Below are 14,694 nucleotides of genomic sequence, written 5' to 3'. Positions count from 1 at the left end.
GGAAAACAAACTAACAAACAAACAAACAAACAAAATTCAAAGCAATGAACTTACCCATTGATTTGCAAACTGGTTGATACCCCGAAAGCCCCCCCAAAAGAAGAAAATGGAGAAAAAAATTGTGAAAATAATTATAAAATAATGTAGGAAACAGCAATCTTAACAGACTTAATGAAAAACTTGTTTAAATAAAGACAAAATACAACAAAGATGACTACAAAGATAAATGCACATAAATAGCACAATTTGCTGCAAAGTAAAAGAGTATGGTACTGTAGCATTGTGAAGAATATGTACTTTGATTGGTTTGGTAGTTACCAATGCTTCTTGGAAGAAGCAAGTTCTGGCATTTCCATCTCCTATTCTATAGGAGCATTTGTCCCTTTTATGGCCTCTCTTTGGTATTTTGTGGCGACTGGTTTACAAGAAAAGACAGACTCCTCTATTTGCAGCTACCATTTTCTTGTAGCTCATGACTCACGTACACCCAACAATATGTAATTTAGTCCTAATTTTTAAATTAATTTAATCTCTTAAAAAGGAAGAAATAGACTTTCTGCCCGGATTGTTATGCCCAAATTTATACCAACCAATAGGACACACCCTTTTTTCTGATGTTTTCAATTTTCCCACCGAAATTGATGACTGTAACTGGAAACAATGGTGGTTTTTTTTAAGCTATTGAAAAAGGGCAATAAAATTTCTGTTGGTTTTGGTAGTGTGGATGATGGAAACTTGTAGCTTAATATAGCAAAAACATTGAAACTCCCCCCAAAACTTGGAAGTCTTAGTCAAATACAATGCAGGAGATTTGTCAAATACATCTCAAACTATGAAACATGCATATTCATCTATATGTTAACTATGAAAAAAAGAGGGATTGTAATTTTTAGAAATGTAATACCTCAAGTATCAAATATTTATAGAACTGGATTTACTCAAAAGGAAGATGATCCTGAATTTAAGACAAGCTCATTCCCCCCTCCCCTCCTGTCAAGAGTAAACCAGGAGTCATGATCCTAGAAATAAGGAAAAATTTCCTGACAGTTAGGACAAATAATCAGTGGAACAACTTGCCTCCAGAAGTTCTGGGTACTCTAACACTGGAGTTTCTTAAGAAGAGATTGAACAACTATTTGTCTGAAAGGGTATAGGGAGTTGGACTAGAAGACCTCCAAGGTCCTTTCAACTCTGTTATTCTGTTATTCATACTAAGTAAGTAAAATAGAATAGAATAGAATAAAAACTTTATTGTCACTTTAAATGTATACTAATCAGCATACATTAAAATGAAATTTTGTTGCATTCAGCTCTCAAAAGATAATCATTATGCATATACCCACATATATACATATATGACACAGTCTAATTTGAATGTATACATATATGCAATGCACACACATACACACACCACATCTGAGGGCAGGACAAAAAGCAATGGATGGAAACTAATCAAGGAGAAAAGCAACCTAGAACTAAGAAGAAATTTCCTGACAGTTAGAACAATTAATCAGTGGAACAACTTGCTCCAGAAGTTGTGAATGCTCCAACACTGGAAGTTTTAAAGAAGAGATTGGACAGCTATTTGTCTGAAATGGTATAGGCCCATGATGGCGAACCTATGGCATGTGTGTCCAAAGTGACACGCACAGCCATGTTGCCTGACACGCACAGCGTCGCTCATTCCTCTTCCGGGTTACTGGCGCGCATGTGCGTGCAACAATCAGCTCACCTTCACATGTGCGGCAATGCCAGAAATCCGAAGATCAGACGGCCAGCTGATCTGTCACGTGCGTATGCGCGCCAGTAACCAAAAGACTAGCTGGCCAGTGCGCATGCATGCGCCGGAAACTGAAAGTTCATTTCCCGGCACGCAAAGGGCCACTGGGAAGCTCCTCTTAGCACACGTGCAAGGCCGAACTGTTGGTTGCGTTGGCTGTTGTCTGGTTCCTGGCCCATGCCTGCTTCTCGCTTGCTTGCTGTCTCCATTTGCCCAAACCACGCGGCCCAGACCCAGCTGCTCCTGCTCCGCTGGTAAAGTGCCAGGATTGAGGTGGGCTGGCGCGGGGGGAGTGAGACCTGCCTGGCTGCTGCTGCCGTTCCTGTTCCCTTTTTTTCCATGCTGTGCTGCCCAGGATCGAGGTGGGCTGGCGCAGGGGAGGGAGGCCTGGCGGGCTGGCTGGATGCTGCCATTCCTGTTCTATTTTTTCCCGTGCTGTGCTGCCCAGGATCGAGGTGGCCTGGCCTGGGGGGAGGGGGGGCAGGCCTGACTGGCTGGCTGCCGCTGCTCCCATTCCCTTTTTTTCCTGTGCCGCACTGCCCAGGATCGAGGTGGGCTGGTGCAAGTGGGGGAAACTTGGTGGGCTGGCTGGACACCGCCGCCGCTGTTCCTTTTCCCTTTTTTCCTGTGCCATACTGCCCAGGATCAAGGTGGGCTTGCGCGGGAGGGAAGACAGGCCTGGGGGCTGGCTGGACGCTGCCTAGAAAGCCAGATACCTGCAGCCCTCCCCTGCCTCCTCAGGCATTGGAGCGTATGGGGGGGGATGCTTTTCAAGAAGCCAGAAAGGAGGCTAAGAGCTGGTTTCTGTCCCACAAGTAAGATTTGGTCCAGAACCAATCCCAACATGAAGGTCTTTTATTTGCTCCTTGCACTCCTTGTCTTTGCATTTTTACCAGGTAATCCAGAGCCTGATTTCTGCTCTCGTTGGCCGCTCCCCCGCCAGCCACCAAGAATAAGCAGCGCTGCCCCTGCTACTCTCGTGGGGCTGCGCAACGGTTCTCACCCTGCCACTTGTGGCCAGAATTCTGGAGAAGAACCGCCCCCCCCCGCCAGCCACCGAGAACAAGCAGCGCTGCTGCAGGAGCAGAGCCCGTGCTAAAGGAATGTCTGTCCTGCACCAGGGGGCTGCACTGGCTTGTTCTTGGTGATGGGCTGGGGGGCACTTCATTGCATTATGGGTGTACGCAGCCCCCCCCCCCCCGCAGCCCGTTTTTGGTCCCAAGAGTCTTCAGGGAGGCTTGCCAGGCCCAAAACGGGCGGCGGCGGGGGGTGCAGTGTGCATGCACAGGGGGAATGCGGGGGTTCATGCATGCATGAGGGGGGTCGTGCACACATGCAGGGGGCGGGGCACACTGGGGGGCATTGTATTATGGGTGTGGGCACGCACATGCATGCGACACCCCCGCACTCCCTCGCTTTTGGCACGCAATGGCAAAAAGGTTAGCCATCACTGGTATAGGGTTTCCTGCTTAAGCAGGGGGTTGGACTAGAACATCCCCAAGGTCTGTTCTGTTCTGTTGTTCTGTTCGGTCTTCTTCTCTTCTGTTCTCATGGTAAAAAGAAAGAATCACGTGAGTTTTCAAGATAGAGGGCAAGGAAGGAAGGAAGGAAGGAAGGAAGGAAGGAAGGAAGGAAGGAAGGAAGGAAGGCATCTATCCATCTTCTCTATCAATCTATCTAGTCATAGCTATTAATTTCATATAAAGTTCCTCATTTCTTAAATTATTTAATTCCCATATACATAGAAAACCATTCTCTCTCTTTCACATAAACCACTCTTATATCTGATCTACCAAATAAACAGACACAAAATTCCTATCACAAAAATAGCAAAAAGGGATTAAATGCAATGGTGAGAAAAGAGGGACAATAATTGCACATGAAAGAGAAAAGAAAGAAAAACTTGAGATGGGAAAAGCAGAAGGAAAGAAGAGTGTGATAGAGAAGCCCCATTTCAATGTTAGAAAAAGGACTGAATTCAACAAATTCAGAGTATTGGCTACTTTCAGCAGCTGTATCTACAGGCCTCTACGTCTTATACTCAGTGTTTTTGTTTTCAAGAGCTTTTTCAATTCTGTAAGCCCTACCTGACCCAGATAATTATTTGGGGAAAGAATTCATCTTCCTCTGGGGTAAATATGGTAACTTTTTTTGGATGAACTAATTGCCAGTAGAAGAATTAACATCACCAAATCTAACTCTAAATCCATTAGCATTCAGGAAATAATGGAATATGATTTGTTTTGAACATCTGGGTTTTTTTCTTAAAAAATTAGTTACCAATTATCGTTGCATTTTTGAAAATCGTGACACATAACAATCTTCATTGTTTTAAGCAGCACTACATTTTCAAATTACTGTATTTTGTGAAAAAAGAATGACCATATGATTTATGGAAAAATGAAGCTTACAGTCTATGAGCATAAGTACATATGGGGGGCATTGTGTGTGTGTGTGTGTATATACATATCACACACAAACACACATATGAATTAATGTTTAGTATAAAATTACCCTCAAACCTTTTGCACCTTTATTAAGATTTGTCATCATGAATGTTCCTGCTGGAATTCTCTTACCTCCTGCCCACCATTCAGAATACAAAGTTTAGCAGTTTGCTTCTTCGCATCAACTAGCACGTTGAACATTGTGCATACAGAAGGAGGAATACGCAAATCTGTTGATTTGTTTGTCTTCTGCACTTTGAGTTCAAAAGCAGCTCTTGTTCTATTAATTGAAACATGGGATTTACAGAAATAGAAAGATTGGTCATATTTTAAATCAACTAAGTGAAAAGGGGAATTCAGTGAAAACTTGTGAAAGGCAAATATGAAATAGCTAGATGCATGTTTCCAATGGGATTATCATATTTATAAGTACTAAAGTTTGATAGCCCTCTCAAGGTTAGACACTGATTTAACAAAATAGCTGCTTGACAAAGCATAGTCCGGATAAAGCACAGAATGTCGAATGTTTTCTGCACAAATTTCAAATTGACAAAAGCTGATCATAGACTGCCATTATAATATATTCAGGGATTCCAGACAATTAAAAATGTTAAAGAGTTTCAGAACATGTGGCACATTTTAAATGAGCAGGGGAATAGATGGAAAAAGCATAATAATTGTTCCTTTATAAAAATAACTCCCACACAAGTATAATTCAGAAATAACTGGCTTCGTGAAGCCAATAATAGATTATGGAAGAATGATTATCACCTGAAACAATTAAAGATCAGTGGACATATTATATAGTTTTCTCTGCTTGATGAATCTATTATCATAACTGTACCAGAACACTTTGTGTTTATGGCAGCATAGTGAAATATGGCTAGTCTGACCAGTGCATATGTACTGCTACTATGCTTTCAGTAGATATTTAGAGCAATCATGACGTAGAGTCCTTGTGCATGACTTCAACAGTCAAATATATACAATTTTATCATGAAATGTTTTTACTTCTGCCAATTCATTCAATCACTTGTTTAGCTCTAGCTTATATTAATAACCTGAAAAACTAGTTCTTCAAGAGCTTGAAAATGGAAGGCAGTGTTGAATAACTTTTCTAAGAATCTTCATTTTCTTCACCTCCAGTGATGACGAAAGCAATAATGTTGATTGCTTGAGCTGGAAGTTGTAACTAAATATTTTTATTTATTTTATTTTTATTTATTTATTTTGTCGAGTACATATTAGATAATATATATAAGTATAAGCATGAAATGAATACATAAAATGAGTACAATTAAAGGGAACATTAGGACAGGGACGGTAGGCACGCTGGTGCTCTTATGCACGCCCCTTACAGACCTCTTAGGAATGGGGTGAGGTCAACAGTAGACAGTTTTAGGTTAAAGTTTTGGGGGTTTTGGGATGAGACCACAGAGTCAGGAAGTGCATTCCAGGCATTAACAACTCTGTTACTGAAGTCATATTTTCTGCAATCGAGTTTGGAGCAGTTCACTTTAAGTTTGTATCTATTGTGTGCTTGTGTATTGTTGTGGTTGAAGCTGAAGTAGTCATTGACAGGTAGGACATTGTAGCAGATGATTTTATGAGCTATGCTTAAGTCATACCGAAAGCGGCAATGTTCTAAATGTTCTAAACCCAGAATTTCAAGTCTGGTGGCATAGGGTATTTTATTACGAGCAGGAGTGGAGGACTCTTCTTGTGAAATATTTCTGGACATGCTCAATTGTATTAATGTCCGATATGCAGTGCGGGTTCCAGACAGATGAGCTGTATTCGAGAATTGGTCTAGCAAATGTTTTGTATGCTCTGGTTAGTAGTGTAATATTACCGGAGAAGAAGCTACGCAAGATTAGGTTTACAACCCTTAATGCCTTTTTGGCAATGTTGTTGCAGTGGGCTTTGACACTTAGATCATTTGATATGAGTACTCCAAGGTCCTTGAGATAGTGAGAGTCATCTACAAGGTCATATCCACTCAGCTTGTATTTAGTGTTCTGATTCTTTTTGCCAATGTCAGAGCATTTGTTGGTTGAGATTTGGAGTGCCAATCTTTTGCTGTATGCTTTTGCTCCCTAGTTGTATGTTGTAGTGATTAGAAAATCAAATTGGGTTCATACTGCCATTTGGTCAGAAAACTCACCATATGCCTTTGAGCTAGTCACATAAAGCCTATTTATATGTAAGTGCCAGGATTTGAATGCCAACTTGAACATTTCTTGCTAGCCATTCCAAGTACCATGAACACATTGTGCAGAAACTCCATAATATGCAGAGTTGTCAGTTGGCATTGTGGAATAGAAAGAAAAGTTTTGTGCAGGAAAGGTTGCTTCAATGTATTGGTTTACCAATTTAAGCAATACAAAGTAATCCATGAAACTGAAGTACATATATGGAAACAGAATGTTAGCATCTGATACTATTTTTGTATAATGGTTAAAATACCAGAGGGAAACTGTGAGTTTTAGTCCCCTTGCCCTCCAATACATAAACTAAGGCAATCGATATTCATTTCTGAATGTTAGCCATAAAAGATTTGTCATCATGTAATGATATGTGGAAATGAGCTCAGGAGACAAGAGAAAGAGCCACAGACTATAGATGACTATCAGGTAAAAATATCTCAGTTCATAGGAGGGGAGGGGAGCATTTCAGAAGGGACCCTCCCTAGTTTTCTAGTGAGTAAAAGGTAAGGAGGAAAGAAATACTTTCAGACTTGCAAGATTCTGTTAATAATGTAACCTTTCAATAAAGACAGAGTTAGTATTCATAGTTGTGCTTATCTGGACTATCTTGAAGGGCTAACATTAACTTCACTGATAGTACCAGCTGAAACCTGTGGCATAACTGAGGATTCATTGGAGCTCTGGATCTGCTGCTGTCCATTCTTGCTTTCAATTCATTTGTCTCTTGCATGTGCAGTGAACACAGCAAAGTAAACAGAGCAGCCATTTTTTTCTTTGCCCTGTGCTCTTATACAGGTGATGAAGTGATGAAGAAGTATGCTTACCCAGGCTGCTTATTTAAAATATCTTCCCAAAGCTCCTTTACAGTCTGGGTCTGGATTTATTTTTTTACAATTATTATATAATTTAGATACAAAGTTATGAGCACATACCTTTTGATGCAAGCTTCTATCATATCACTGGCCATAAGTTTAAGTCTCTGTTCTAAGTGATGGGCAAACTCTGGTTCTGGCCAATGGAGATCTAAGATGAACATCTGTAAGGCATCCAGTTTCCAGAAGAGGTCTTCTGATGTTGCTGACCCATTACTAATAAACAAAAAAATTACTATTATACTTGAATCAGAGATAAAACATAATGCTATTTCTATATTTGTAAGCATTTCAGCTACTTGCCATAAACACGTGACCAGCACTTCTGGGATCACTATTATTTTGCTGTAATTACTAGGTAGCTTTGTCTTATGCAAATTTATCAGGTGTGGCTCTAACCATTGTTGACTTCAACTTGGAGGGAAAGGAACAACTCAGAAACGAACAGTAGGGTTATTTAATGTACTGAAGCTATTTCATTGCAGGTGTGAACTGAATAGAGCTGAGCAGGAAGAAGCAATTTGGACTTAAGATGGGGCTTTGAGATTGATTAAAATTGTAAGTATTGTAAGCCGCCCTGAGTCTCCGGAGAAGGGCGGCATATAAATCAAATTAAAATTAAATTAAATTAAATTAAATTAAAAAAATGAAAGCTTGGCATTTATCTAAGTTACTCTGCTGACTTTTACAAATTGATGGTGAAGATTACTATATCCACATTATTGCTTAATATCATTTAATTTCCAACCATAATATTACAACAGAAAGACATCAAGCAGTGTTGCTTTTAATCCTATTAATGTCCTAATTGGAGTCAAGCAAAAATGAAGTCAAGAAAGAAGTCAGGTCTCCATCATCATTTCTGGTCCAATTCTTGGGGACTTTACAGAGGTAAAAGTTGAAATTCTGAAATTATTTCATATCCACAGAAATACATGCTTAACAGTAAATTAACTATTAAAAAACAAAACAAAAGCAAAGCACTAGCACTAAGATTACAATCACAGCATGTGTAAATACTTGTCTGTTGTGTCTGACAGAAAATTACTATGTATGCTAGGTACTAGGAATGGGTTGATAATGATTTATAACACACTAAGGGAAGAGGATGATACCAGGCCGTTTATGATAATTTTGTTGCTACAAATGATACAATCAATTATTTTAAATCAGATGTTTCCTGTGTGTATATGTGTGTGTGTGTGTGTGTGTGTGTGTATTATCTCTTGATAATATTGTTACAAGCTATTTCCATAATGTGCACTGTTTAGACTTGATGTCTGTCATGGTCATACATTGTTCTACCATGAGAAGTCAAATCTTAAGACTTTTGTGACTCTTCTACATAAAAAGCAACATATGATTACTGTAGTATTAGCTTTATTTATACCTCAGATTTTATAGAATTTACTGATAATTCTGTCATTATAGGCCTGGGTTTAAGTTCACCCAGTCCTTGAAGGCAAATTAATTTATTATTCTGAAGGTCATATGTAGTGAAGAAGACAGAATGCATTCTGAATGCAGAATGCAATTGTGTCCAGTCTATACATCTCCAGCTTCCACAGAAGGACAAGATATGTGGAATTCTTATTAAACTTAGATACTCAGGAGCATTCAGAAGCCCTGTATGTTTCCTAATTTTCAGGCACTTCTCATCACTCCCAGCACACAGGAATCAAAGGCAGAATTACAGATACAGAACTACAGCCTAATTACTTGTATATGAAAAATAGGAAGTATGTTGGCCTTCAGCATCTATATAGTACATTTTTTGTCTGATTAAGCATCAACCCAGAAAGGAGCAGTGGATTATCTGAGTAAAGCAAAAACATTTCTACTATCATTTTATGCTGGTGCTGAGATTTATATGAGGCTGTAGTTGTTCATCTGAATTTAGTATTTTTATAGTTGGGAGCAACAAAGTTTATTTACTTTGTTTTTGGCAGGTGACACTCTATAATGGCAACATGATGATATCAGTAGAAGGACCAAGACTGAAAATGTTGGTCTTTTTTTTTTTCTTTGCTTGCTTGAGGGAGGGGAATATGTTTTATTATTAACAGTTAAGTGTTTTGGAAACTCATTGTACCCATTTTCTTTTACTTTCTTAGGAATCATCAAGGAATTAGATTTGTTGCATAATTTTGCCAGCACAATCTTAAATTGACACTGAGATCCCCCCTTCCCCCAAAAGCCATGAGTGCTACTTGATAACTATGGATTATATCCTTTTTAGTCCTATGCTAAACAACCAAATTACATGAAAGAATAAATAAAAAACAGAAGAAACTCAATATTTCTGCCCAGAATATTCCAGAAGTGTTGAAATAATAGAATTAAATCTCAATATTCTTAATAGGTTTCAATCCAGTGTCTGAAATAGGTGAGTTTGAAGTTAATGCCAATAAATAAGTATATTTTTAAAAAAATGCTTTTATGCTTGCATTAAATATAAGCATTGTTTTAAAACTGTTCATACTCCTTATAAATACTAATCTTCATGATGATTACAGAAATACTCTGTTGCAGTGATTAAGCTAAATGAGTAGATATAAAATGTCTTTTTATACACTTGTTTGACTGCTGTAGAACTTTTTTCTTCTGTATAGTTTTGATTTAGGATGTCCTTGAGAAAATAAATTCATTTCCAAAATATGCTAGGCTCCAATAAAATCATTTTAATGACCCTTGGGACTCCTTTCTTTTCTTTTTGTCAGAATAGGATTGTAAGAGACAAATATAAATTTATGTACGAATAAATTTATGCATTTAAATTCATGAGATATATATACACTAATTGAACTGTGAGAGGCAAACACAAATTAGATCAGATTTGATCTTTTAATAGAGCTTTTGATACATTTTGGAAGCAATATTTCCACTTCAAAGTTTGGCTATTTATTAACTAAGAACTCAAAAGTGTAACTTCATGCCTTTAAGACTCTGCCTAATTCCAAATCCCTGGCAACTGATTTGGAGTGATAGGTTATTAATCACTGAGCCATAGTGCCTCAAATCATGCTAAATATAGTTCACAACTATAATTTTATTTGTTGGCTCATTTTTTGGTCTCATTAACCCATAGGAACATGTGTCTCCTCTTGCCTCACGTGACCATTTACATTACTGATACTACAAACAAGCCTCTGAGTTAGCACAGTGGTCTTATTTAGAACTGCAAAAGTGAGCACTGAATGGAAATGGAAGAGTATCTTTGAAAGAGAACTTCTCTCCTGGCTAATTATATACCCTTGCTTTCTTTTGCAATACATTGTTCCAACTCCCTCCTGCTTCCAAGTGTGTTTTCCTCAGACAACTCTAATTCAGCATGCTTTTCACGTCTAGCCAAGATATCCTCTGCACTAGACTCTCAAGGGACCAATCAAAAAGAACACTGAATACTACACATAGCATTTTGCTCTCTTAATACCTCCTCCACCTTAATACACAATGGCCCAAATGTACCATTAAAGAGGTGGCCAGCAAAAACAACTGAAAACAAAGTAATTATGTTCCTGAGACTGTAATGACAGGTAAGAACACACATTTACTGTTCCTAACCATGCACAGAAAAGCACTTCTGTGAATAGAAATGCCACCACAAGAGCAGTATTACAATTAATTGCTTAAAATGTGTACAAGGCTCTGTGCAGGTCTGTGTGCAGACATGTTACATAAAAAGAGGATCCAGTCTTATTTCAGCTGGGCTCCTCCATGCTTGGGAAGGAACAAGCTCCTGGGACTGAGAATTCCTTTCTCAGAGATATACATAGTACAATACTCTGCTTATCTAAGAGGCCATGGATACATTATTCAGGGTGTATCCTAAACAATATTTTAAAATATGATTCTGAAGAAATTAGAAAGGCAATCTATATCTCTGTCATTCCAAGACATTTCTAAATCCCTGGTTTATTGATCAGAATTTTATTTTTTTCATTGTTATTTCAGGTATTTATTTTAAATAAGACAAGTAATCAAACAATAAGTACTTTCTGTAAATTGTGTATAAAAAAAAAGGAAATCTTTGTAATTCCAAGGACTAATAGATTCATTAAGATTTAAACATACAGTATATGATAAAAGAAACTGAATATAGGTATCACTCTATACTGAGACGATTAACAGTTTCCAGATATTAGATGCTTGTAATTATACAGCAGAATCATAAGGGGCCATTTAGGCAACCTAGTTTAGGAGATATTCAACTGAAAAAAAAGTTTGTTTCCTGGATTTCTTCTTTAGGATAATGATATCATTTTTTTCTTCATTCATCTCACCTTTACTCATTCTCCAGGATTTCTCAAATATATGTTAATAACTTAAATTTCCATGAATGAAATATATGTGACCCTTAAGATTTCATCTCACACAGAAGAAATGTTATTCCTTATATTTTTAATCACAAGCTTGAAACCAGTTCTTCCATACTGCTCTTCATAATTGCATGACTGAACTCACACTTTTTTTGTTGTAAAAGACTTAATCTTAACCACTCAGTAGTGTGAAAAATAAGGCCCGGCACTCATGCAGAAAAGCCAAATGCATAGGTATAGAATAGGTGGTACTTGGCTCAACAGTAGTAAGTATGAGAGGGATCTAGATGTCCTAATGGACCACCACTTAAGTATGCCACCAGTGTGCTGCAGCTGCCAAAAAAGCCAATGCAGACCTAGGCTGCATTAACAGAAGGACAGCATCAAGATCATGGGAAGTGATAATACAGCTTTATATTGCACTAGTGAGACCACACTTGGGATACCAGTTGCATGATACAAAAAAGATGTTGAGGCTCTAGAAAGAGCGCAGAGAAGAGGAAAAAAGATAATAAAGGGTTGGAGGGTAACCTATATTATGAACGGTTAAGGGAATGTCTGGTATGTCTAGCCAAATGAAGAGATGGATTACGGGTGACATGATAGCTTTCTTCCAGTACTTGAGGTAGACACAGAGAAGAGGGGGTTGACTTATTCTCCAGAGCAACTGAGGGTAGGACACAAAGCAATGGATGGAAACTCATTAAAGAGTGATCCAAATGGAAACTAAGGAGAAATTTCCTTATAGTGAGAACAATTAATCAATGGAACAGCTTGCCTCCTGGACTTGTGGGTGCTCTATTGCTGGGGGTTTATCTATTTCTAGTTGAGCAGATGAGAATCTATACCAATAAAATTATTTCCATCATTTATTTTAATGTAAACGATTCTTCACAATAGTGTCAAATCTATTTCTGAGAAGGTTTTTCAATATATCAAGCAACTTTCCTTTTGTCCCAAAGGAGCTTTTTTTCAAGAGGCAACTAGACTTTCTTGGGTTTTTTTGAAGACGTTTCGCTTCTCATCCAAGAAGCTTTTTCAGCCCTGGCTAAATGGTGGGGAATGGAAGGATTTATATTCCTTGCAGACAGCTGGTCATTTGCATTCTTTTAAAAAGTTGTTGAAGCCACTTGGAGATTTATCTGTGCCCTCATGGTCATCTGAGTAGTGCAAATGGGTGTGGAGCCTTCTTGGAACTTCTAAAAGAACTGTGTTGTAGACAGGAGATGGATGATATCTACCCCTCCCCCTCTGTTGTGAGAGGGCTATTCAGTTTTGACATAGATGGCCTCTTTAATTCCTCTTTCAAACCAGCGGTTGTCTCTGTCCAAAATGTGAACTTTGCTGTCTTCAATGACTCTCTAAAAGAATGCAAATAACTAGCTGTCTGCAAGGAATAGAAATCCTTCCATTCCCCACCATCCAGTCAAAACTGAAGAAGCTTCTTGAATGAGAAGCGAAACATTTTAAAAAAAACCCAAGGAAGTCAAATTGCCTCTTGAAAAAGCACCTTTGGGACAACCATGACCTGGATGACTAAGCATCTCCATAGACATTTGTTTTCTTTTTCTGTTTTGGTTTTTTTCCGATCCAACTTTATCCTTGAATTGCTATGTTCCAATCAGGGTTGCAATCTCACAAGATCTGTACTATAACTATGAAATCATATTGACCTTTGTGTGCTAAGAATTCACGCTCATCTTTCCAATAAATATTTTCTGTGAATATAAAAACCATATATTAGAAGTCAATGTACTTTTGAAATTTTGAATAGCTTCATTGGCTTCGTTATGGTCTTATGCAAGTCTTAGAATGAGGCAAACATCAAGCATGACATGAGAATTTTCATTGGCATGCTGTAACTCTTGAGGCAGAGATATTTTCTGACTATTTAATCAGAGTTCAAGAAAGATATGAGAAGGTAAAAGAAGTTGCTTGCCTTGCAATTATGTCTACTGCTGCATAATTCACAGAGTTCAGGAACAGGAATACTGAGAGGATAACTCAAGACGATATATAGATTGAGCACCAGAAATTTCTTGGAAAGTTGTTTCCAAGAAGGGAGAGTCAAGAATGTGCTGTAAAATGCATCTTGACTCTGATTGATTAGAGATGTTGATGCCTCTTTCATTTGAGGACCTGTAGCAACCTCCAATGCCTGGTCCTCATTAGCTGCTGACACTATCTCAAAATTAAACAACCAAAACCAACTTCTAATGGCCTGAGACAGACCCATTACTCACACGTAGTTGATATTTTGTTGTCTCTTGAACTGCTGGCTGAGAATCCGCTCTTTATTATCTGAATCAGTGGAGTCAGAGAAATCCATAACTACTATAGGAAAATTCCAACTGCCTTTCTATTCTGCCCAAATCTTTATTTCAGTTTCTTCCTTCAAGTTTTCAATAGATGGATGAAATATGGTTTTAAGACTTTACATTATCTTAAATAATACAAGTACACAATTCTTATGTTCTATATTTTGGAAATATGCTTAATATCTTTAATTCAAAAGTTTATTTTTTGTTTCATTTTGTAAACTTAGAACAATTATATGGGAAACAGAAATATTGGAAAGCAAAGTGTTAACATCTAATGTCATCTTCATCTAAACATAACATAGATCCCATAAGTCATTCTCAGAAAATAAAAATGGGAATAGATGAAACTGTTTATTCAGTGGTGTGACTGCGGCCACTTTCTAAACTTCACCAGGTTGACCTTTGATAAATGTTTTTGTAACTAGACATGGTCACCATGAAAAAAAGCATAGTACTTCTGAATCAAATTGAAACATGGCAAGGGTTAAAGTCCGTCTACTTCATATTCAAGGATCCTGATCCAAATAAGCTCACCTACCTATTTATTTCAAACATTCATTTATACAATTGGTAATCTTATGAATGAAGCTTTGCTTTATCTGATCTTGAGTTAAATATAAAAATGCAAGAAAACATAAAATACAGTGATTTTCACCATAATGTTCTAATCAACCTTGACCTCTTCATGAATCCATTCTATTTTGGACATTTTGTGTACTACTGGAAGTGCTGTAATTCCTAATTTTCC

General features: G+C 37.9%; 1 protein-coding gene across 5 annotated transcripts in view; it reads right to left on the bottom strand.

Moving 5' to 3' along the window:
- Window positions 1–14,694, bottom strand: part of CADPS2 (calcium dependent secretion activator 2) — a 369,911-nt gene that overhangs the window by 57,412 nt on the left and 297,805 nt on the right. For 4 of the 5 annotated variants that reach the window (XM_070947809.1, XM_070947812.1, XM_070947808.1 and 1 more), the window contains 2 exons: window positions 7,367–7,522; window positions 4,360–4,507 (listed from right to left, as the gene is read on the bottom strand). In XM_070947809.1, coding sequence (XP_070803910.1) covers window positions 4,360–4,507; window positions 7,367–7,522 — 304 coding nt within the window. Of the gene's footprint in view, window positions 1–54; window positions 70–4,359; window positions 4,508–7,366; window positions 7,523–14,694 lie in introns of all 5 variants that reach the window. The other variant, XM_070947811.1, reaches the window with a different exon arrangement.

The sequence above is a fragment of the Pituophis catenifer genome, unplaced genomic scaffold (genome assembly GCF_029215685.1).
Source record: "Pituophis catenifer annectens isolate HBS135680 unplaced genomic scaffold, rPitCat1.0.hap2 SCAF_7, whole genome shotgun sequence".
Classification (NCBI taxonomy): domain Eukaryota; kingdom Metazoa; phylum Chordata; class Lepidosauria; order Squamata; family Colubridae; genus Pituophis; species Pituophis catenifer.
Note: the sequence above shows the minus strand (reverse complement) of the source record. Positions and strands in the feature narration are given on the sequence as shown.